This window comes from Triturus cristatus, chromosome 10, assembly GCF_964204655.1.
Source record: "Triturus cristatus chromosome 10, aTriCri1.1, whole genome shotgun sequence".
Classification (NCBI taxonomy): domain Eukaryota; kingdom Metazoa; phylum Chordata; class Amphibia; order Caudata; family Salamandridae; genus Triturus; species Triturus cristatus.
In genome coordinates, this window is record NC_140593.1 from 809,715,902 (window position 1) to 809,740,456 (window position 24,555).

General features: G+C 42.0%; 1 protein-coding gene across 1 annotated transcript in view; it reads left to right on the plus strand.

Annotated features, from left to right (window-relative positions):
- DNAAF8 (dynein axonemal assembly factor 8) overlaps positions 1 to 24,555 on the plus strand; it is an 816,395-nt gene that overhangs the window by 201,710 nt on the left and 590,130 nt on the right. Inside the window, exon 10 of the mRNA XM_085628378.1 lies at positions 2,961 to 3,155. Within this exon, the coding sequence (XP_085484504.1) occupies positions 2,961 to 3,155 (195 nt within the window). The remainder of the gene's footprint in view (positions 1 to 2,960; positions 3,156 to 24,555) is intronic.

Consider the following 24,555-nt stretch of genomic DNA (forward strand, 5'->3'; position numbering starts at 1 on the left):
GTGGATCAAGCCCCTGTGCAAACAGCTAGGCATAAGTTCTGCGCAAACAGCTCTGCGTATCCTCAAGTGTGACACTAAGGAGGTCATTGTAGTTGCTGTGGCAAAGTTCTGGTCCACGTGTTGGGTTATAAGAAGGAAATATCTGCAAATTTAAAAGCTATCATTGGGTTTGATGAGTGAATATTGTCTCTATTGTTTTACTGTTATTATACTAGTCTTGGTGTATTTAATATTTGTTTTATGTAATTTATTGATGTGGCTTATACATTTGTTGATGCTGTGTCTTTTATGATTTTTAATCGAATAAAGACTAAATGATGATGAACAGAGATATTATTGGAGATGCCATGAGTTTATCCCACTCAAATAGAACCACTTGGTTGAATATCAGAAGATTTTTAATAGACGTGGGTAAACCTGATTTTTATAGTAACCCCGAAATATTGAGTACAATCTCTAGGAAGGATTTTAAAGTTATTTGTCAGTCACATTTAGAGTCCCTAAGAGCGGCTTCAGAATTGAAGAAGAGTACCTTTGTCCCACATCAGTTAACTCTTGTATCCCCCACTATTCAACAATACTTGGACTGGTGTATAGGAGGATATGACGGGTATGTTCTTACAAGATTCAGATTTGATAGTTTCCATCGATTAGTCAGCTTCCCTACATTAAATGATTGGACTAGAGACCTCTGTCGGTGTCCCTGCGATGAAATTTCTTTCCAGACGACAATACATGTGATTTTATTTTGTAAATTCTATAGATCGGAAAGATCTAGATGGAGTCTGCCATTGCTGAAGAGAGGGGGCTGGAGGCAATGCCGTCCTGCCTTCCTATATTTACAAATGTTGGGAAATGTTTATTGTGTGGGTTTTATGACTGGATTCCTGAAGTCCATACTGAAAAGCATAATATGGGAAACCCAACACGAGTCTGACTAATGTATAGAACTCTTGTTATAAAATGTAAAGAGCTAACTGAAGAGGAGATTGTAAGATTCAAGTGGTTTGTAAACACGTAATTACTGTGTGTATATTTCTTTTTAAACTTCCTTCTGTTAGTTTTAATATGCAACTTTTATGATTTTTAATGCAAAAATCAAATAAAGTTTATTTGATTGATTGATTGAGAGGGATCTTTCCTTTTACGCTCTGTCCAAAAGATCTGGTCTGCAGGATTTCTGCAACTGAAAATGTTGAGGAAAATTCTTCAAAGGCCCTAAGATATGTCGGTCAAACTTACCATTAAACAGTGAAAAAATGAACAATAAAATTGAAAAGTGCTCCAAGATGAAATTTGGAATAAATGTGTGGGAGCAGATCTCTTAAACCAGGAACTCTCAATAACGCATTTTATAAATGTGTTATTGGAGTGAAAAGCTACCAACATGACTTGCAACACTGTGTGAAAATTAAATAATTGTTTTTCATATGTAGCACTATAGATCTGGTTAAAATTTGATTTCAGTTTAGGCGAAATTGTATCTATTGAGATATGGCACTTTTTTGTCGATTTTAAAACCGAAATGTTGCTCCAGGATAAATTGTTGTATCGATCCTTTATGATGCCCTAGCATGCGCTTTGTGAACTACAAAAATATCCTATTCATGTAATATTTATCTATCCCGCACTTACTAATGCGAGAAGAGTGTATTTAATACACTTGTTTAGGACGTGTCACAGTAACACTTTGTCTGCTGCAGTGAAGTTAATTTATATTCATATTTTCTATCGATGTTTGTTTTAGATTATTCTAATGTTTATGATTGGTTTAACACTTTCCAGTGAACGGTTTATATTATTATTCTAGTAAATTATGTAGGTCTATTTGGATTTAAATATTTAGTATATAAAAAGGCCAACAATATTTTCCCTTGCCTGCTGCTCCCTCTCTTGCTTCCCAAGAAGCAGTGGGTTCGGTTTAAGGCCCTTTGTCTTGCCCTTCAGGCCTTTAACAAGGCAGGTCTCTCTTTTCCCTCTTTCAGCAGATTCCTTAAATGCCAGTATGCCCTTTGTGATCGAAAGCTCTCTTCACCTTGTAAACTCCATGCTCCACAAGTGTGGTGTCAGAGTGTTTTGAGAATTGGGTTCCTAGCGATAGTGTGCTCTTCCTTTGGAGAAGGGCCTCATATCCAACTATGGGCACTTTAAATGGACATTAAAAACACTTGTGCTTTCTTAGATCATATTTTGTTACTGTTCTAAAGAGGTTCTAAATGCCAAAGTGCCTTTTCAGTGAACATGCACCGTATAAGTGACTGATTAAATAAACAAAGGTTAAACCCAGTTTGAAAATTAGACTTGAAAGCATACATATAATTTTGTTCCTGTTCTAAAACCCACCTCAGCTTCTTTGATGTGGTTCTCACATGACCGTAAAAAACAGTACTGTTTACCTTACTGCTTATCATTTTCTCTTTTTCTCTGCCTACACTTACTCTATTTCGTCTGTCTTATCATTTTCATTTATTTATTTTAGAACTTTCTTTTTAACTTTTTTTCCTTCTGATCTCTTGCATCATTCCAATGTGCTTAACCATTCCCCATCTTTTGTTTTTCTCTTTCCATTTGTCGTACACCCTCTTCTACATATACCTTCTGTAACCACTTTTTCTGGCCATCCTCTTCATGTATTTTACACTTTCTTTTCCTATCTTGTGACTTTTCTTGATCTCTAGTCCTCATTCTTCTTATCCTATCCATCCTTTATCCTTCTGATTTCCTCTCATCCTTCCCATATATAATTTGCAAATATCTCCTCCTTAATTGCCGTCCTTTCAAATATCTCTTTACCACTCCTCTCTCTCCCAGTTGCTGATCCACATGCACTTCTCTCCTGCTCTTCCACCTCCTTCTGTCTTGTTCCTTTGCCCACGCCTGCCTCTTGCACAGGCCTCCCTGATTCCTTTTTGTTTTCTAAATTCATATTTTCTCACTGGGATACCACTTCTGTTCCATAGGAAGCTTCATATCTGCCAGATATCAGCATGTTGCCGGCTGCTGCAACAATGAAGCAGGAGATGCTCCTCATGACCGTTTGGATGTCCAGCTGTGGGCATGTGGCCAGTGCTGGGCTGTCTGGTGGGCGCGCCCAGGAGACAGCCATATCTGCTGCCAACATCTACCATGCTCTGCTGACCTGGCTGATCTCACTGGTGAGTTTCGCCATCTAATTACATTTTATGTATTTGGTTCAGGAAACATTCCCAAGTGCATACATCAAGGAGCATAACTTTGTACACTGTTTCTCCTCAAGGAAAGCAAAGACATTATTGTGTCCCCTAAAACATTACATCAAAATGGCTTGTCACCAATCAAGTAATCCTCCCCTTTCCAAACTGCACCTCTCCCCTCTCAAGACCCCCCTCCATCATGTTCCTCAGATATAGACCTGTGTATGACCTAGTACTTTTACCATATCCACTTCCAGTGTATGAGAAAGATGTTTCTTCTGGGGATCACTAGAGCTGATACGGTTCTCCCTTCTAATGCTATAAAAAAAATAGCTCACTTTGTACACAGATTTTTATATGGCTTCCCATTCAGTTTCTGTCCTTTCGCCAAGTCCTTTTTCCACTCTAGAAAGGTTGGACCACCTTCTGCCTCCCAGTCAATTACATGAATGTCTTTCAACAACTTTATAACCTGTTTACTAAGTGTAGTTAGCTGGATGAGTGTCAATGGAATTCAGTTGAATAAGGACAAGACAACATTGTAATCATCTCGAATCGGAACTCCCCTCCAACCTGCCTACCACATCTCTAGGCCAACAACCTTGGAAGTGCCCCAGCTTCTGCCCCCCAGGTATGGAATTTAGGTTTCTACTTCAATGAGGATTTATTGTTAACAGCCCAGGTGAACTAACTACTTTCCACCTGCTTTCTGCGTTTTAAACTACGTCAAAAAACCTTCCCTTACCTGCTGCCAACTATATTGATTCTCCTTGACTACTGCAGTACCTTTTTTCTGCACCCCTTCACCGCATTCATATTGTAGGAGCTTGTCTCATCCTTAATTTTCCCATTTGCGCCTCTTCCTTATAAGTGCTAAAATCCATATATTGGTTACTGGTGAACGACTTGATCATTTTCAAATCTCTTTGCATCGTGTTTCAAGGGCAGCACCAATTTGGGCCTATCTACAATACAAATTCTGTCACTGCTGCGCAACCTGTGTTCTTTGGTCTTCGTGTAACACACTTTGTATTAGCCACAGACCCATTTGTTATGCCTCCTAAACTGCTTAAGTATCGGTTGCCACTTTCCAAAATAAAGAGTCTATTGTACCTGCATATTCAGGGATGGAACCTGCCCTAAAAACAGTCCTCTCCCTATTACATCATCGGAAGGCAGCTATTTTCCATTTCCTAATTCCAACAGAATGGCAGAAGTTCAGAGGGAGAATGTAAAATCTCCACACTATAGTAGCATGAGGTTTGGATTCTATTAAAGACACAAGGTGAAGATTGTGACTGATTCATCTAGGAGTAGCGTAATTTTGGCTCCATTCTTTCACGTCACAAATACCCATATATCAAGAAAACTTTATTGCGATTATTTAAAATCATAAAAGTACAGTCTTAAAAACACAATTTCCATGATATAATACATATTCCAGTCAATTTGGGAGTACAAAAATACCAATAGATAATAATCAAAATAACAATGTGGTTTTACAATATTCTAACCATGCTTGATACCAAGTTATCAATAAGTGATTTCGCTAGTTAGTTTCCTGCGAATTAACCACATTGAAAACAAGAACTTAGTAACTGAAACCACAATAAGTGAGTTGGTATCACTTCTCAAGATCCTGAAAAAATCAAGATAGCTCCTAGTGCCCAGATTTAAACATAACTGGATGATCCATTTTTTCCGAATACCGGCATAAGCCGGACAAAAGAGCACAACATGAATCATGGTTTCCTGTTCAATCGAACAACCGGGGCATACACGATGTAGTCCGCCCGCCCATCGATCGGTGAATGAATATAGGGGAAGGGTTCCATATCTGAACTGTACATATAACTTCTTTGCTAAGGTTGGCTGAATAACATCAAGTTCAGATACAAAAGCGTAATATGGCTTAAAGTCAAAAAAGCATCAGTCAGGCTTGATGGTTTGGCCAAGCTGTAAGCTTTCATTAAATAATCATCTTGGAGTATTGTGGCAAGAGATTTCTTGGTAATGCCTGGTGTTGAATCCTCTGGGTTATCCCAGAGGTGTGCCAGACCAATCTGATTGAATGTCTGCCTAACGTACTGGAGCCAGGGGATCTTGTCGGCTCCTAGTGTACCCAAGATTACTTTCAGTTCATCTCTATAGCATGCCAACTCGGTAGTACTCCAGATCCTCCTCCAATACATCAATGGCCTTGATGCAGCAACCTCTGAAATGGGGCGAATATTTAAATCCAACCTCAATGGCATAAGCGGTATATTATTTGGAAGGGTTAGGATTTTCCTGATAAAATTATTTTCAGTACTGACCATATCTTTTGTAGAAGTATGGCCCCATAATTCTGCCCCATAAAGTGTCGAGGACCTGGATTGCACAATATAAATTTCGAGAGGGGCACTTATAATTTTTTTACTGCATTTTTTATGGACTTTAAGGATGCCCCCTATAGCCTGGGTAAGTTTTAACTTTGCCTTAAGCTTTTGAGGAGCCCATCCCATTTTATCATTCAAGGTCAAACCTAGATACTCAAAAGTAGAAACTCGATCCAAGGGGATACCTTCCATCATGGGATGTGGATAATTAGAAGATTTTACGTTAAAGGCCATATATTTTGTTTTGTCTATGTTGACCACCAGATTCCTTTTATTGCAGAAGTTGGTAAACTGGTTCAACACCCGCTGCATGCCCATCGGCGATTTTGACAACAGCAGGGTGTCGTCTGCAAACATAAGTGCAGGATATCTTCGAAAAGCCAATTTAGGGGCATCTATATCTGTAGTTGCCAGAAGTTCATCAATGAGCCCGTTGAGAAAGAGCGAAAACAAAGTTGGAGCAAGGACACAGCCCTGACGGACACCCTTCTCTACTGGAAAGGGGCCGGTCAGATGACCATGTTTTCCATAACGAACTCTGGCATATGTCCTTTCGTGGAGAATCTTCAGTTGGTAGCATAGATATGGTGGAACCCCCATGGATAACAATAGATTCCAAAGCTGATTACGGTCCACCATATCAAATGCAGATTTAAAATCCACGAAGGTCAAGTATAGGCTACCCCCCTCCAATGTAACGGGTTTCCAGTAAAGGATCTGGAGCCTAAATAATTGGTCCATAGTTGATATTTTGGACCTAAATCCCGCTTGAAGTGGGGTTAAGATGTTATTCTCCTCGATCCAGTTCTGCAACCGTTGCAGGAGAAGTCTCGAGTAGATTTTCTGGCTCACGTCAATAAGGCTTATAGGCCGGTAATTACCTGGATCAAGGGGGGATCCCTTTTTAAAAATAGGGATTATTTCCGCACCCGTCCAGGTAGATGGAACCGGTAAGCATTGCAGAATAGCATTAAAAAAGATTAGGAAATAAGGTGCCCAAACTGGCCGTTCATCTCTATAGAAGTCCCCAGGGATCCTGTCTAACCCAGGGGCCTTATTTAATTGTAGATTATCCAGTGCCAAATCCACTTCCTTTATCGTCCAAGGAGGGGCATCCCAGGATGGGTCCAGGGTCATTAAGATAGCGGGGGGATCGTCTCTCCTAGTTGTATTAATGGAGTAAAGTTTTTTAAAATGCGATGCCCATGCATCTTCGGAAACATTGGGGTCGATCGTGGTTTTACCCTCCGATTTCCCCGTGTGAACAAGGTTCCAAAAGGACCTTGAATCTTTTGCCATAAGGGCTGTTCTGATAGCAACCCATCTTCCCTCTTCCCACTCAGTTTTGGCACTGAGGATTATCTTCCTATAGGCCCGCCTTGCTTCCAGAGTATGTGGCTGATTGCCTGCCTTAATGGCCTGTAGTAGTTCACATTTAGCTACCCTACAGCCCTTTGTAAACCAGGGATTTGTTTTCCCCTGGTTCTTTGGGTTTGCTGAACCTATTTTATAGAAAAAGCCAGACAGTATTTCAACAAGGTCCTTATGAATTTTGGCCAAGTCCATGGTTCCGCCGGCCACAGAGTTATTAACTTCCATCGTAAACACCCTTTCAAGGAGAGGAAGAATATTTTGGTACATACTGGCAATAACTGAATCAGACTGTTTTACAGTAAGCCAGCGTATCCGCTTCCCCCCTTGTATGACTCTTGTATTCCCAACTGGAAGAATTTCTTTATCTGACCCTCCATTCAACAATTGAAAATTCAGGTCTACTATCAAGGGATCATGGTCACTCTCCGTGCGCCTAATTATTTTAAAATCCATCACTTTGGGCCACAAATCTAGGCTAACCAAAAGGTAATCTATCACAGATTCGTGTCCCATTCCCCTATATGTTGGCTGCCCCGGCATATCCCCGCTGAAGCGACCATTGCACGCTCTCAAAGAGAATGAGTAGGCGAGAGAGGTGAGTTGAAGGACCGGGGAGTCCAGCGTTTAACTGTGTACATGCTGGTGGGTGGAACAGATCTGGCCTCATCTTCCTCGTATGTAATTGAGGTTTCTCCACTCAGGGGCTCGAAATGGCAATTGAAGTCACCTCAAATCATCAAGACGACATCATCTGGGAGAGATTCCAGAAGGGATGACAAAGACTCGAGAGTAGATGAAGTACCACCCCGACAAGTAGAACGCGAATAGATGTTGATAAGCGCAATCTTAGGGTTCTTCCTGTGGGACATAAGAATACATATTATGTACCCATATATATGTGCACCTAGTACTACATACTTGTGTGTCCTAATGTTATTAATGCAAATGTGTTGCCCCTGAACTTAGTGCTGAAGTGCGTTCACTGTAGACTTAGGAATCATATAGACTGTGTTTAACATTATTAAAAGGATATATACTCCTTAGAGACTTGATAAAAACCATCCTCACACTATTAAAATGTATTTACTTTGGAAATGAGAATAATTTATGTAAACGTGCACTAATGTTTTAGCATTGGTGTTCATAATGTAGTTCTAGGTTAAAATTCTATTTGTACATTCAAAGTCACTTCACATTTACTGAAATGTAACATGAATCTAATTCAGAATATAATGTACTGACATTTCTTATTCATTTGTAAGTTGTATGTTCACACACAAATGTTAAGTTAGCATGAATAGGCCTGTATGTCTTTCTGCATAAAGTTCTGTTTTCCATTTCTGCTTGCGTGACTTTTTCTTTGCAGGTACGTTCTCATGGTTTGTTCGTTTGCGAATAGATTTAATGTCTTTATTAGCGATAGAGAGCCTGGGAAGACAACCTTGACAAGGAAAATGGAGAGCCAGAGCGTTAATTGACTGCCTCTATTCATCAATGTATTGAGAAGTCACAGGTACCCAAGAACGATGTGGTTCTCAGACTTGCCTGAGAGAGTTTTTTAATTTTGCAGATGAACATGAGAATGGAAAGGACAATGGAGCCCCTGATGGTGTGATCAATAGGTGTTACCCAAAGATTCTTATGGTTTTAACTGGTGTTCTCACAAGTTGTCGTTGGCCACTTTTCCTTGGACTTTGAGAGGTGCAGACCTCAATGCTTACCCCTTTAATTCTTTGCTTAGTGTGGCTTAGGCTAACCCCTTGACAAAGCTTCTTAAATGCTGACACCTTCCCAAAACTTCCTGGATTTTCCCAACCTTTTTAGATTCTTTCAGACTTAACCATCCTCCTTAGTTCTAGACTCTAAATTAGATGACTTTAGGTATTGCTCATGAGTAGGAGATACGATCGAAGACTCTTCTCTGGGCATCAAATTCTGTTGTTAATTCTTTGTATTGCGGTGACTGAACTTCTTGTTTGTCTCATACTGTTGCACCTGAAGTTCTTTAGGAGGTTTTGCTATCCAGTTGTTATTCTGTACCTTTACAGCATGGTATTGAGATTGATTTACATTAATCTGACTGCTAATTTGTAATAAAACTCTTGACTTTATTTACTGATTCCAGGTACTTATTGTGTAACTAAATGGGTTACGCTGTTAATTAAATATGTTTGACCAAGTGCTAACTCCTATCACCTCTCAGTCGCACAAAAAGATACATCAGATAACTCTTTACTGAAAACTTAGCAGCAAAGAGAAAATAACTGTAGCATAACAAGGGTTTATAAGACAAAACATGGAGGGTCCAATCATAAAGTAGAATAACCAAGGTTAGCACACTAGTTATTCATAGTCGGTCACCTCACAGAAGGTATTATGACATCATTGTGCTCTGTATAAATAGTCCTGCCTCAGAGAGCATTTCTATTTTCTATGAACAAAATCAGGAGGTTGTCTTCTTTTCAAGCGTCCAGGATACACCAAAGGAGGAACATCACCCTTGGAAATTTGCAGCAGCAACTGAGCACTTCGATTATACTGCAGATCAGTAAAACACACAATGAGATAAGGTAGAAGGCAAGGTGGGATAATCTTCACCTTTGTGTCTTTAATTGTATCCAAACTTCTGTCTTAATAGTGGGAAAGATTTTTCACCATTTAAAATACTAGAGACTCAATAGCGACATATTTATAGCTTATCTACAAAACAGCGAGAAACAATAGGTTTCAAATAGTACTTTTTAAATGTTGATTACAGTGACCAGTCTGCTGCTTTCATAATATCCTGTAGGCACCTTATGAGACAAAATCATTAGACACCATAACCCACCTAGTGGAATTGGCACCAAACAATGATGTATCTATTCCTCATGACCATTTACTCATCTGGCCAATGTTGATGAGGTGACCAGAAGGTAGCACTCTTTCACAGATATTAGCAACAGGAAAGATGGAGGACGTAGATGGCAGTTTGTGCCTAATAAAATCTTAAACATTGAACAGCAATCAACTTAGCATCATCTGGAAAGGAAGGACACAAAACAGAGGTTGGCATGGTCTTAGTCATTGGTTGATATTGTCATGATCCTTCTTGAGATATAAAATGTTAAACCCTGTGGGGAGGATACTTGTTATTTACATTCAAGGCTTTAACATCTGAGACTTTTCTGGATGAAAGTAGACACAGAAACATTGCAAGTGTGCAAAGAAGTATTGCCAACTTTGGTGCTAGCCCTTTTATAATCCCAGCAGGGGAACTCTCCTTGACCCTGGTTCGATTTGTTCCTGTCATGGTCACTATGCCCAGCAACACAAGTGGGGTAGCATTTGTATCAGGACAAGTGGGGAAAAGCTGGATGGTAAGAATATTGGGGATGCCTGTGGTTTCCGGAAGTTAACGTCACAGAAATGCAAGTAAAGTGTGTGATTTTAGTCAAAGTTTGAGGTTTGCAGTGCCATGTGCATATGATAACGATATTGGATCCACATGAGGCACACCATCCTGGACTGCCCAGGGTGTCTAGTTTTCAGAAATGCCTGGGTTTGGGTGGCCCCCCTGGGTGGCAACTGAGACCAGACCCAAAATGCAGAGCTATCCCTATTGCCAAAATCTCCATGTTGTGTTTTGGGGCCTTTCGTCTCAGGAGCGCTTGGCCCAGCCACAGAAGTGGGGTAGCTTTTTTTTCAGGACAACTAGGGGAACGCTGGGTGGTAGGATTATTATGAATTCCAGTGGTTTCCAGATGATTACGTCCAAAAAATTGAAGGAAAAGTTGTGATTTTACAAAAAGCTTGAGGTTTGCAAGGCAATTAGGAAATTTCAGCATGTAGCAGACAAGAGGCTAAATAAGAGAGCCTTAAACTGAAACTTTCTTTGATGATAATGAAACAATAGAAACATTTGTAGCTGGGATAAATCGGCAATGACAGATAAGCATCCTTTAAATCCTTCATCCTTCAAATCTATCTTTACCGTCCAATCCCTTTGCAAAAGAGAATGCACCGTATCTATCTCAAAGTGACTGCACAAAATAAAACTGTTCACTGGATCACTTGACAGAAACTCTTGCCTCCTTCTTTCACCTGATACAAACTACTCAAAAACCCTTGGCTGAATCCGGAACACTGTCTATTGCCCCTTTCCTCAACAGAGTTCTGATTGTCACTGATACCAGAGAAGTCTCTAGTTTTGAAAACTTTGGATGAGGCACAACTAGTTGTGTAGCTGGGGAATTAAAATCTATTGTATAATACTGTACTGTTTGTAAAACACAGGGGTCTGACGATATATGGTGCCATTAATATAGAAACAGGGCAGTCTGCCATCCAATTTTTTCAGGGGAACAAATTTAAATATTGATGACTCACCATTGTTCTAGTGCACTGATATTGTAAACCAAAATGACCCCATCCGTCTCTCAGGCCTACCTTTCTCCACTTCAGATGTTTAATAGAAAATAGACAGTTTTCTTTAAATAACCCTTACCCTCCAGGGTTTCCCCTTGCTGGCATGCTTCATAAACGGGTTCTTCCTGTCCTGCTGCGGAACGGGGCATGCTATGACCAACGGGTTACGTGGGAGAACGTTTTGATGTATACTATGAAGGATGACGAGACAAATAGGAGTGGTTTTTTGGGGGGAGTTTTATACATGGAAAAATAAAAAATACCTGCCTTGTAGGAAAATAATTTTATTCGGCCTCTATCGGTGTGATTAAAAACTTTGGAAAAGTAGAAACTCATTGACTTATTTTTCTGAGTTTCTGCTGTCTACATGTTTCAAGCACTACCCCAAGGCTTTTCTGCATGACCAAGGAATACTTCCTGATAGCACTCCTGTCAATACTTTTTTTTAAATGCACTGCACTCTATGAAAAATCAAAATAAATACATATACAAACAGAACCGATTTGGTATTATGCCTGTAAGATATGTTAACAGTCAAAATAAGGCTTCATGAGTCCAACCAGGGGGGAAGGGATGCATTTAGTCACACTTACACCAAGGCAACTCCCTTGCTTCAGGATATGGCCCGCCCGTGGCTCTGTCGAAAGAGAGGCCTTCACATTCCTCGTAATGCAAATAGTTTTTAGAACCCAGGCTCTTAAAGCAGTCAGATTCATAGGCTTATTAGCAGAAGCAGCTTCTTTGTTAACTCCATTATCTGAGTAAGAGCTTCCAGCATATCTAGGAGGTTATCCTGGTGACTCTTAAAGGTCTTGTCAATTCCTTTTTGGGGATTTTTCCCTTCATATATAAGGCCACCATAGTAGGGTCAATGTCTGGAGTCGTTGAAAGCTAATTAGGAAGGCTTGGCCTCTGGCATTCTTACCTTCACTTATTCCTATTTATTTTCTCCATTGGATACCTTATCAATCTTGCTATAAACTCAGCAATAAGTGAAGATGGAATCCATTAGTTTGACCAAGGGGGAATAATGATGCTAGGGTCACAGTACGGTTGTCCCACAAAATCTTAAATCTCCTCCTCAAAATATTATGCAGTGAGAGATTGCCCTCATTTAAGTCCCCATCAGAGGAGTCCTCATGACTCATTGACAGCTGCGCTAGCCATCTGGCTGCATAACTATGCCCCCCCCCCCAAAAAAAATAGCTACTCACTCTTTTACTAGGAATCTTGTTGTGGGAGGAAACACCCGTCCTTGCCATGGACTTCAGACTATAGTTTCTCTGAGACGCCCCAGAGGCAATAGGCTTTTTCTCCCTTCCATGCTAGTACGAAATTAAAGATCACTACCACAGGAGGTACCATACACCTCTCTTAGGCATGGAGGCAAATGTGAAATGAGGTGGTGAAAGGATGCTGCAGTGGTACTGCTTACCACCTCATGCATTGACTTCCTTTCAGTGCTTACTGTAGAATGAACCACATACTGGGCTCCTAACTGCACATCCTTTTGCCTGCTCCCCAGACTATGTTCTAACCCATCCAAGAAAGTGTGGACCTCTCTGACTCTTGTTCCAAGTTAGCAGGGAGCAAAAGGCCTACTGTGTGTAAAGGCAACACTTTTAAATGGGAGAAAATTAAACTGAAGAGTTAACTTAATGTTTATATGGATTCCATAAAACTCAATTTAAAGTTATATCCCATTTCCAAGTGTCACATTTAAAAACAGCAGGCATCTTGCTCCCAGTGGCCCGTAGACACGGTGCCATATGTATACTGAAAGATACAACCATTTGTTTAAATGAGAGGAATTTAAAGTGAAGAAACATGTGTCAGAAAATATGAATACATAATTGGTTTAAATAAAAGTGGAGAAAACCATAAAGACTTAATGCTTCATAGAAATATTTTTTCTTCACTTTAAATTTCTCTCATTTGAAAAAATAAAAGTTTTCAGTTATAAATATGGCACAGTATCTACTAGCCACTGGGAGCAAGAGGCCTGCTGTAAATGCAACACTTTGAAATGGGAGAAAATTCAAATGAATAGTAAACTTAATCATTAAGGTAACTTTTCATTTTAATTTTCTCACATTTAAAAGCATTCAGAAACATCATTTTTTTCTCATGCTCAGATATTGAGTCGGCAAGTTTTATTTAAGAGTTAAATCCCTCTGTGCTTCAGGTCTTCACTTCTGTACCCTAGCCTGGGTCATAAATCTGACTGAGAACCGCTCCTTATCAGGCCCTGCTACCTGCAGCCTCATGACAATAGTGTTAAATAGATGCAGCATTCCTTTAACTTTAGGAGGCAAAATTAAGTCTCTGCATATTTGAAAATTAACTCAAGCCTGTGAGCTACTCTGAAGGTATCTGTGAGCTTGTGGTAGCTTGTGATCGACTAGTTGGAGACACCCGATGTAGAGACACTTATCTCCTGCTATAGCAACAATGTAGATGAAGTGCACTTTAAGGCAGGGCTACTTATGCATATCAGGATGCTGTCATAAGGCCTTCTGAGAGGTAATGGGCTATGAATAACTAGTGTGCTGATCTTGTATTTACTATTCTATGTTTGAAACCTCTGTGCATTTTCCTATTCTTATGAAAAATGTGTTATACCACAGTCAATTTCATGTTGCTGCTAAAGTTTTCAATAAAGAGGAATCAGTCTTACTTGAGCCTCCAATCTTTTTACAGAATTGCCGAGATATGGCCCCTTCATTATTTTTCAGTTAACTTGAATGAAAGTCAGTCTGTCACCTCTAACTCTAGCTGACTGGTATCTCAGAACTTGGCTAGGCAGCTGCACTCCAGCAGCCCATCAACTGCCCATCTGAAGCAGAAACCATGTAGTTCTGATCATTAGTGACAGTGAGCATAGTGGCCACATGCTCACACCCATATGTATTGTGTTTTCTTTAAGAAATGGATGGTGTTCCATTTTTCCAGCCCTATTGCAATTACCTGTCTGGACACATTTACACGTCCAAACACGGAGGCCCATAGAAAATCACTTCAACTGTCCATCTTACTCATAAATCATAGTCCAACATTCTTCTTTTTCTCTGTTCTGTGGAACCCAGCAGCAGAACTGATGTCCCCTGACACATCTGGGGAAACGTGGGACCTCAGTGCCTCCATGGAGGACAATTAGGAGTAGCCCGGATGTTCACATGCACTTTCAAAGTAGATGACTAACCAACTTTTTCTCTCTCCATAAGTCCACCACAGGATGATTGTCCTCCTCTTTCCTTCTCTTCTCTGTCCATGTCCCAGTCTCTATGTGTTTCCCCCTCTGCCTGGCCTGTTCCATTGTCTCTCTTTGTCTCGCCCCCTCTTTGTCTCTGTCCCCCTCCTTGTCTCTGTCCCCCTCCTTGTCTCTGTTCCTCTCCTCTGTCTCACTCTGCCCATTCACCTTACACTACCAATCTCTATACCCCTCTTGATCTTTTTCAGTGATGCTGTCCCTCCCTCCCTCTCTCTCTCTCTCTCTCTCTCTCTCTCTCTCTCTCTCTCTCTCTCTCTCTCTCTCTCTCACTCTCTCTCTCTCTCTCTCTCTCTCACTCTCTCTCTCTCACTCTCTCTCTCTCTTCTCTCTTTCTCTCTTCTCTCTCTCTCTCCCTCCAGTTCCTTTCTTCTCTTTCCTTTTCCCTCTGTCCCTGACTCCTTTTTTCTCACTCCGTCTCTCTTTCCCTCTGCCCTCCTCCCTCTTTCTGTCACTATCTCTTCGTCCTCTTCTCAGTTTCTCTCTTTCCATCGCTCTGCCTCTGTCCCTCTCAGTTCCACTCTGTCACCAGGTATTCCACCACACATACTGATTGTGGGCTCTAATGTGATCAGCCCTTATTCTTTTTCACATGCTCATGTGCATGTATCATCACCAACAGCCCTAGTAGTCATTCTCAGTGACCATGTTATGGTGAGGCCCTCGAAACTGCAAGAGGATATCCAAGTGAAGAAGGTCCCACAGGGGTGAATAATCAAATTATGCTTCCAGATGCTTTACCAAATTAGTAATGATCGCTGGCACACTTCAAGTGGCATTACCCTAATATAGATGTCTGACACAATGATGGCCACCACAAGTAGCAATGACAAATTTTTCCATTGCATTTCTAAAGGACGTTGACAAAGCCAATCGATCAGGCTTATAACTGAAAATTCAGATGTTTGCTTTGCCGTTGTTTCTTTCAGACTGCCATCAATCCTCAACAGATATGTCACTTTTTTGTCCTGTAAGTAGCTGAAGAAAACTTGTTCCCCAGCCGTGGCTCCCCAGAGCAACCCAGTGGCACCATACACCTCCAGCCGCAACTCTACCTCTGGACCTGACATCATGGGAGCATAATTGCCACCCGCCAATATGCTTGTGTCAATTCTAGTTCCTTATATCTTTTCCACGTCCCAAAGAGGCAAATGAAGAGGTACAGAAAGAACTACAACAATGACAAAAACAGCACATAATATGATTGCTTACCCTCAGAAGATTACCTCTCCACCACATATGTTGCTACCGAGCATTTGTAATGTTTTTCTTCTTATGGATAAACCCTTATGCAGACATACTCGTTCCTGAAGAGTTCTCACCCTATGAATGAGTCCCAAAGCAATACTCTCCTGGGAGGTAGCATTTGACAATGCCTGTTAATCAAAGAAGACCTGCAACAAAGATCAGAGAAAGTCTCTGTCACTGTTTGCCTTAGGCGTGAGGCAGTAGTTTATGGCAAAAGTATGCAAACATTACCACGTAGCTGCCCATCAGGTGTCGGCAACTGGGTTGCCTCTGGAAAGAGCTGTGAAGGCAGTCATGGCCCTGTGCGAATGAGCACAAATGCCGTCCGGTGAGGCATAGTAGATCTTAATACAGAGAATGGACCAAAATAAAATGATGCATCTAGTCACTGCCTTGTCCTTATAGCTCCAGCAAAGCTGACAAAGAGCTGGTTGTCAAATCTGTCTTCTCATGTGTGGTTAGCGTAGTAAGAGACTGCATATTTGGGATAATGCTTATGCACCAATTCCTCTTGCTTCGTTAGACACTGGAGAGGGAAGAAGTTGGGAAGGGCAATGGAATAACCCATATGAACTGCAGATACCACCTTGGGTCAGAAGGTTTGGAAGATGCTAAGACCAAACTTATCCAAGTAACACACTGTGAACTGTGACTGAAAGAGAGGACCTGAGGTTCCCTGATCCTATAGGCAGAAGTAATTGCCACCAACATTACTGTACTGTTTTCATAATAAGTTGAACCAGGCAACTGTGCATCAGAGCTTAGATAGAGATTCCATTAGGACAGTTAATAGTAGATTCAGCTACCATTGAGGGACAATAAACCGATTGGAAGGAAACAAGTAAAGCAGACCATTCCAACTATTCTTTATAAGTGGAGATTTAAATAGAGAAGATTGATCAGGAACACATAAATGCTGACCGTACTGCTTGGTAGCCTTTATCTATAGCCACCTAGCTTCTCAGCCAGGAATAGTAAAAACCACATACTGTCAGACAGGAAAGAATAAGAGAATGAATGCCTTCCCATTCACACCTCTGAGCATACTTGGTACAGCAGCCTCTGCAGATGGGCCTATTAGCAGGCTGTCTGGCAGCCAAGTTGACATTTGCTACCTCATCAGGAAGGCAAAAGGATTCTAGCTGACACCCCTCAATATTCATGCGTATAGCCGCACATCTGGGTTGGTTTGAAGCTCTTGACTATCCTGATGTGAGAGCAGGTCTGCTATATGCGGGAGGGAACTAGGTGGCTGAGTGCTGAGTGTCAAACAGATTGGCTTACAAATCCGCGTACCTATGTCTGGGCTAATCAGAATAAGCTGTGCTCAATTATGATGCACTTTTCTCTGGGCTCTGGACTGGAGTGCGATCAGCAGGAAGGTATATAATGGGCCCTAAGACCAGCTGAATCTGAACGCATCTCCCAGGAAGCATTGGGGAAGAGTATGGCACAAAACCGAGAAGTCTTCCTTTTCCTGACAGTGACAGAGATCTACAAATAGAAGCCTCAGTGTAGAGAAGATTACATCCATCACGTCGGTGTGTAGCTGTCACTCATGCTTTTCTAAGGAGAGGCGACTCTGCCCTGACATTGAGGGAGCCTGCGAGATGAGGTGCTACTGATAGATTGCAAAACACACAAGATTACCTATCCCCGCGCCTATCTCCACATGCGACTCACCTCCCAACATAGTATCCGTGAATCAGCATCACCATGTTGGTTGATATAATGGACAGTAGTGGGGTTGTCTGACATAATCTAGATGTTGCCCGCAAGATGAAAGGGAGAAAGGCCTTAAGGGCAAGAACGGGTCTCTCGGATCTCAACATGGACATAAGGCCTATGAAGGTACATTACCCAGCTGAACACCTCAGACCGGCAAGGAGGCATCTGTTACAAAGATAGGCTGAGGAGGACTGAATGGCAATACCTCACAAATTTCGAGGAGTACTAGTAAAGTTCCTAATGCCCTGACCAGAAGATTTGCATCTGAGCCAAGAGACTTCTTTTGTGTTGCAGCCACTACCTCCTCGGACACTGGAGGGGTCTCATCCCCCACCTGGCGTTACAGAAGGCCATTAGACCAAGAAGATAGGCGACCTGCAGGACCAGGACACAAGCTAAAGTCACATTGGCATCATTTCTTCAATATTCATCATTCTAGGAGGACAAGGGAAGGTCTTCATGAGGATCGCGTAGTCACCGCTCCATTAAAGCTCAGCCTTTGTATGAGAGAGAGTTGAGACTTCTGGACAGTGACCGTAAAGTCTAAGTTGTGAAGAACAGACCACCCACTTGAGATGTTTGTTTACCTGCGAAGGGGACTCTACTTCACCAACCAATTTTCTATGCAGTGCATTAATATTCTAAGGAGGCAGAAGACGGATGATCCAGAGTTTCCTTAAAACAGCAGTGTTTTGCAATGTCTTAAGCGATTCAGTGTTTGTTGTACTGGTGGTGAAACTGCCCATGAGGGTTCTAGAGGTCGTAGATCGAGATATATGCTCTTGGTGGAAATGGTGGACCAGAGGCAAAGTGAGGTGATGTACATACGGCTACGAGACTTAGCTCTTTGATGCCAAATGGTACTTTGGTGCTTATATTTCCCGATCTCAGCAAGCGTTGCAGATGAGAGATTCGATTGGTTACAAAGAGAAGATAAAGGAGGGGATGGAAGCTGTGATTATCATCGAAACTGAAAGTACAACTGGAGGGCAAGCAGTGCATCTTTACTTACTCTGCTGATACTTGTGAATTCCTAGATTCTCATTGCAAACAGCCCTGGGTGAACACAGAGGCTGAAAGGTTGTTCATTATTCTGTATATGTTGCTGGTTTGGGACTGTGGCTCTGACTTGAAGACGCTTCATACCTTAGTTGGAGAGAGGAGTTTGTTTTTGTTCAATGTTCTTGGGATGGAGTTGGTGCCATAATGCAGGGAGGGAGTCTTAGGGAGTTATAGGTTGTTTGCTGCAACTCTCTCCCCACCCTTCCGCGTTTTGCAGACTTTTGCAAATTTCGGGATTATAAAATCTGTGTTGTGTAATACTATACACATTTTTACTGTTAATCTTTTAAAAGGGTACACATGATAAATAACAATCATATGTACAGAAGGGTCATAGGGAAAATAATTAAAGACTGAGAGATCTCAAATCCCCACTCAAAAACCTGACAACTAACAAGAGATGCTCAGTCTAATGAAACTAAACAGGTACCTACTGAGACTGGTGAAAGAGAAACAAAAATAAGAAACCTGGGAGATCAGATAGTTTGTTCACACATTGGTAAGATTATAGAGTCCATCAGCCCACCCTTTATGGCGGAGCCTCGTCATCTGGACCTATAGGAGAGCAGGATACCGGCCATAGTATTGAGCCACCAGGCCCATCTGGGAACCTGACCCTGATACTCCTGTAGAAACTCTTGACCAGATGTATATCCGAACTATGTGGACTCCAAAAAATTTTATGTATATGAATGTGTGTGCAGTGCTCTAGTGTACGTGCTAGTTAAAAATGACTACTGGGGCAAGAAACTATGTTTATTGTAAATATGTCCAAGTGTCATGTCTAAAATCACCTAATAGTCTTAAGATATATAGACTAAATCCTAACTAGATGCAATTGTGGTCGACATGTTTCAGCCGGAAGGGTCACTCGACCCGGCTTTCTTCAGGACCTAAACAAATGTAAGGAATAAACGAAAATAGCTACTGCAAAAATGAACGCAGAAAGTGCAAGTGCATACATAAGACAACTCTTATAACAAATGATTATGCATGTACTGGTCCAACAAAACTGTGGCAATTGCCACCCTACCAGATGACTGGACCCAGTTGTAGGAAGGTGGGAATCACCTCTTCTTTCCTAAGAGAATAAGAGTCAAACTATCACAACCTTACTAAGTGCAGAAATAACTACTAAAGATCACAATTTGTGAAAAAACACCCTCTCAAAGAAGTACCTGTTAATTAATGCCAATTATGCACTAATATTTTACAAAAAAGAACCCTCAAGGTGGTCACATTTATCCAAGAATTAATGCCGAACAACTGAATTGAATGCAGCTGCCGCTGTGAAGGCTGTTAATGGGCATGCGCCAGAGTGCTGGTAGTGCGCGCACAAAGACACTATTATAGACGCATGCGCACAAGACGCATTGACCTGGCCGCCGTGCCAGTCATGCCGATGCGGCCGGCTCGTGAGAGGAACACCAATAATAACGCATGCGCGCCGAGGTGGAGGTATATAATCTTGACCATGATAGTGTTTTCGACCCTAACCACAAAGAATATGCCGATCGTTACGAACCTAGGAATGTCCATAATTAAAAAGGGCTTATCTGGGTTACCATCCAGGCGTCATTATGGAGAAAACATGTGAAAAACATGTAAAAAACACTCAAGATGAGGAGAGAACAGCAGCAAATGTTGCGCAAGTGCTTGCAAGACAAAAATCTTGATAATAACCCACATCAAATTAAGGCCATGAAAAATTCTTAGAACATGAAGGGTTTACTGTATCAAGCCTGTATCAGGGGGAAACAAAAGCACAGTGTGCATCATGCCTGTCCCAAGATGACAATATGTAAAAAACAATACGGAGCCAAGACATCTAACTCCGGTACACCAAATGAAAGTCTTATTACAATCGCTGGTGAATTCAGATGAGGTAATCATGTGTCATGAGAATGACTGCATAAAGTCAGAAATCTACTCTGGGAAATGGACTTGACCTAACTAGAAGGGCAGGTGTCGAACAGCAAAATCCATGATTATATTAATCCTAGTTGTATCAGAGGGTGCACAAGTAACGTCTACGTCAAATTTGGCCCCTAATTGGAAAGGGCTGAAACAATAAAACAGTAAGTGCAAAGATAACGTCTATGTCATATTTGGCCCTTAATTGGAATATGCTGAAACAGTAAAGCATATATCCCCAGATTAAATGGTAGTGCGGGTATATCAGTGTATTCGACTCCTGGGCATTGTCATAAGTTATGTTCAATGGAAATGCATATAAGGGTCCATTACCAATAGGTAAGCAATAAACTAGTCTATGCTTTGTTAAGACCCAATACTGGCTGAGAAAATAAGAGCAAATGATAAGACATATACTTATCATGTCAGTTCAGAATGTCTTACAAATTGAGGTGTCTCAGAAAAAGGCAAAAGGATCAAAACCTCAAATCAGAGACCAAGGAATACAGTCGTTTAAACCCTGTGTGTCCGTTTTCATTTTAAAAATCCATTTCTGTTCTTTAAGGAACAGAAATCTAGAGACATCTGGCACGTGTCGAGGGATCACCGGACGTTCAAGTACCACCCAACGCAAATCATCCGCCTTGTGATTTTGTGCAAGGAAATGATCGGTAAGACAAGTAGACTGCTTTTTGCACCGGATGGTACTCTTGTGCTCACTAATACGTAACTTAATTTTACGTGTAGTATAACCAATGTATTTGAGAGCACACGGACACGTAATCATATAGATCACGCCGTCGGAGTTGCAGTTGGTGTGACGCTGCAGAATCCACGGGCGACTAGTACCTACATCTACTGATGTAGTTTTGGTTGTCTGGGGGCAAACACTACAAGTGCCACAGGGATAATGGCCTCGTACCGGACTCAAGGCCCACAATGTGTTGACTTCACACGTGGGTTGTGATAGGGGTCGTGTATGGACCAAACTGTTCCGTAGGCTAGGACCTCTCTTAAACGCAAACAGTGGGGGCGGGATGTTATCGGATGTGACATTGAGAATCCGCCAGTGTCTCCTCACTGTTTTCTGCAATTGGTTAGATAAGGTGCAGAAGGTGGTCACGAAAGTTAGCCTTTCATTTGTGTTCTTACTAAGATTATGGTCCAATAAGGCATCGCGGTCATTATTGGATGCTCTCTTAAGGGCTTGGCGAACCAGACGCTTCGGATAATCTCGCGCCCGTAATTGAAGTGCAAGTTCACTGGCATGTTTATCAAAAAGGTCTCGGGTAGAGCAGTTCCTTCGGACCCGGAGGAACTGGCCTACCGGGAGGTTTTCTCTGAGAGCCCTGGGGTGATGGCTGTCAAAGGACAGCAAAGAGTTCCTAGCCATTGGTTTTTTAAAAAGTTCACAGTGCAAAGTCCCTTCATTTGGAAAGATGGAAATGTCTAGGAAGGAGAGTCGTTGTTGACTATACTCAATCGTGAACTTCAAAAAAGTATTTTGTAGATTGAGCCAGGAATGAAAAGCCAACAAATCAGGAGTGGTGCCGCGCCACACCACTAAGACATCGTCTATGTACCTCTTCCACAGCACCAGATGTTGTCGATAGGGGTTGCTGTGGTTCAGTACATAGTTCTGCTCAAAAAGATGAACATAGAGGTTGGCGAGGCTGGGTGCAAACATGCTACCCATAGAGGTCCCGGAGACCTGGAGAAAAATTTGGTCCTCAAATCCAAAAAAGTTCTCCATCATTGCGATTCTGGCGCACTCCATAATGAAGTTGACAGGAGTTATGCTTTCCAGATCGCGAGCCTCTAATAGTCCTTTGATACACTCCAGAGTCTCTAGTTGGGGTATACAAGTGTACAGAGACTCTACGTCAAAGCTGGCCAGAATATCAGTATCGGTGTTAAACTCTATCTCAGGTAGAAGCCGTAACACATCCGAAGTATCTTTGAGATAGGTAGGCATTTCCATAACAATAGGTCTTAAGAAGAAGTCAACGAACTTGGACAAAGGCTCAAGTAATGAGCCTATCCCCGAAATGATGGGTCGTCCTGGTGGTGGTCGTTGACTTTTATGGATTTTCGGTATGCAGTAGAAATAGGGCATGAACGGATTTGTATTAACCAAAAAACTGGCTTCATGTGGCGTGATCCATCCTTCTGCCTCTCCTTCCTCAACCAGATGTTGTATCTCCAAGCTGATCCTTGGTGTAGGATCTGTGTGTAGGACTTGATATGATTTAGTATCATTAAGCTGTCTAAGGCACTCGGTCCGATAAACCAGAGTGTCTTGAAGGACAGTGGCACCCCCTTTGTCCGCTGGCTTGATAACTACGGAAGCATCTCTTGTGAGCTGCTGGAGGGCCAGTTTATCCTTGTTGGTAAAGTTGCTGTAATTAGTAAGTCGTTTGTCACATTGTGCCATCACCTCATAAGTAACAGCTCTTTCAAAGGTGGATACCTGGGGCGGAACCTGATGTGCCAAGGGTGTAAAATTGGATTTCGGACGTAAACCAGTGTTGGCAACCCCCGGGGACAATGGGTCTTGTATCTCTCTATCTTTAAAGAAGAAATGGAGTCGTATCTTTCTGAAGAACTTCTCCAGCTCACACCTTAAAGTGAAAGCATCACCCCCATACGTGGGTACAAAACCTAAACCCTTGTTCAGGACACTCCGTTCTTCTATTGTGAGTGTCCTGGAGCTAAGGTTAACCACCAGATCATTTAATCCCCGGTCGAGTTCGGGGTCTGTTGCTGGTTGCCCCTCCTGCTCCGAGTATTCGGGAAGGATTGATCTTCCTGCCAGTGGACCGACGGAGTGCCCCTCCGTTTGCCCCTGGGACGTCCTTGGCCGTGGCCTAAAAAAGACTGATTCAGGTAGGGTTGTTGTTGTGGTGGAAACATTTGCATATGGGGCGGGAAAGGGGGCGGTTGATACCCCCAGGGAGCTGGTGGCCACCATTGTCCTTGGTTCTGAAAGAAGCCTTGCGCGCCCCTCCTTTGATTGTATCTTCGAGATTGGCCTCTACCTCTGCCCGAAGGGGCTCTGGCAGTAAAAGAGTCAGAGTCACTCGATTCTTGATCGGACCCAGACGATGAGTAATTGGACCCATACCGCCTGCCTTTGCTGTTAAACACTGGGGCAACGTATGTTGCACTTGTATAGGGATAGATCTTTTCCCAGGTAAAGCGAGCCAAATCCTTTTTAAATTTGTCTATTTTATTTATCAGGATGTTGTCTCGATATTCCTTGTTGGTTTTATTAGTCTCATCAAGTTGTTTCTTGAAAGTGGTAGTCGTGAGGGTGGTTTTAATTTGACCCTCAAGAATTTGTATTTCGACAAGGATGGCATCAGCCTGGCGTTTCGCCGTGCTGATTATCAAAATAAGCCAGTCACGGGTACACCGCCAGGCAATAAGTGACCAATCTTTCATGAATTGTTTATCCGTCAAGAATAGTCTCAGTGCATTCGTCACGATAAGGCCGGTGAGGGCACACTTCCCGCGCAAGTATTCGGCCATAACCAAACCATGGATGGCTGTTCGTGACTGTGTTCTTTTTAAAGTCAGTAAAGTGGCCCAGTCATCTTTGGGATTCCCTGAGATTTCTGGTAGGGAGTCAAGAATGCTGGGATTGTCCGATAATATGGTACTCAAGGTTTCGTCGTCAAAGGCTAGACCTGCAAAGTCAGCCATCATGGGGTAAGTGTAAAAGGGTGGAAGACCTAGGGGAGCGTAAAGAGCTTCACGAGAAAATCTGAAGCGTTATAGAAGACCCACAGCCAAAGCTGCTCTAATAACTAACAAACATATGTACAGAAGGGTCATAGGGAAAATAATTAAAGACTGAGAGATCTCAAATCCCCACTCAAAAACCTGACAACTAACAAGAGATGCTCAGTCTAATGAAACTAAACAGGTACCTACTGAGACTGGTGAAAGAGAAACAAAAATAAGAAACCTGGGAGATCAGATAGTTTGTTCACACATTGGT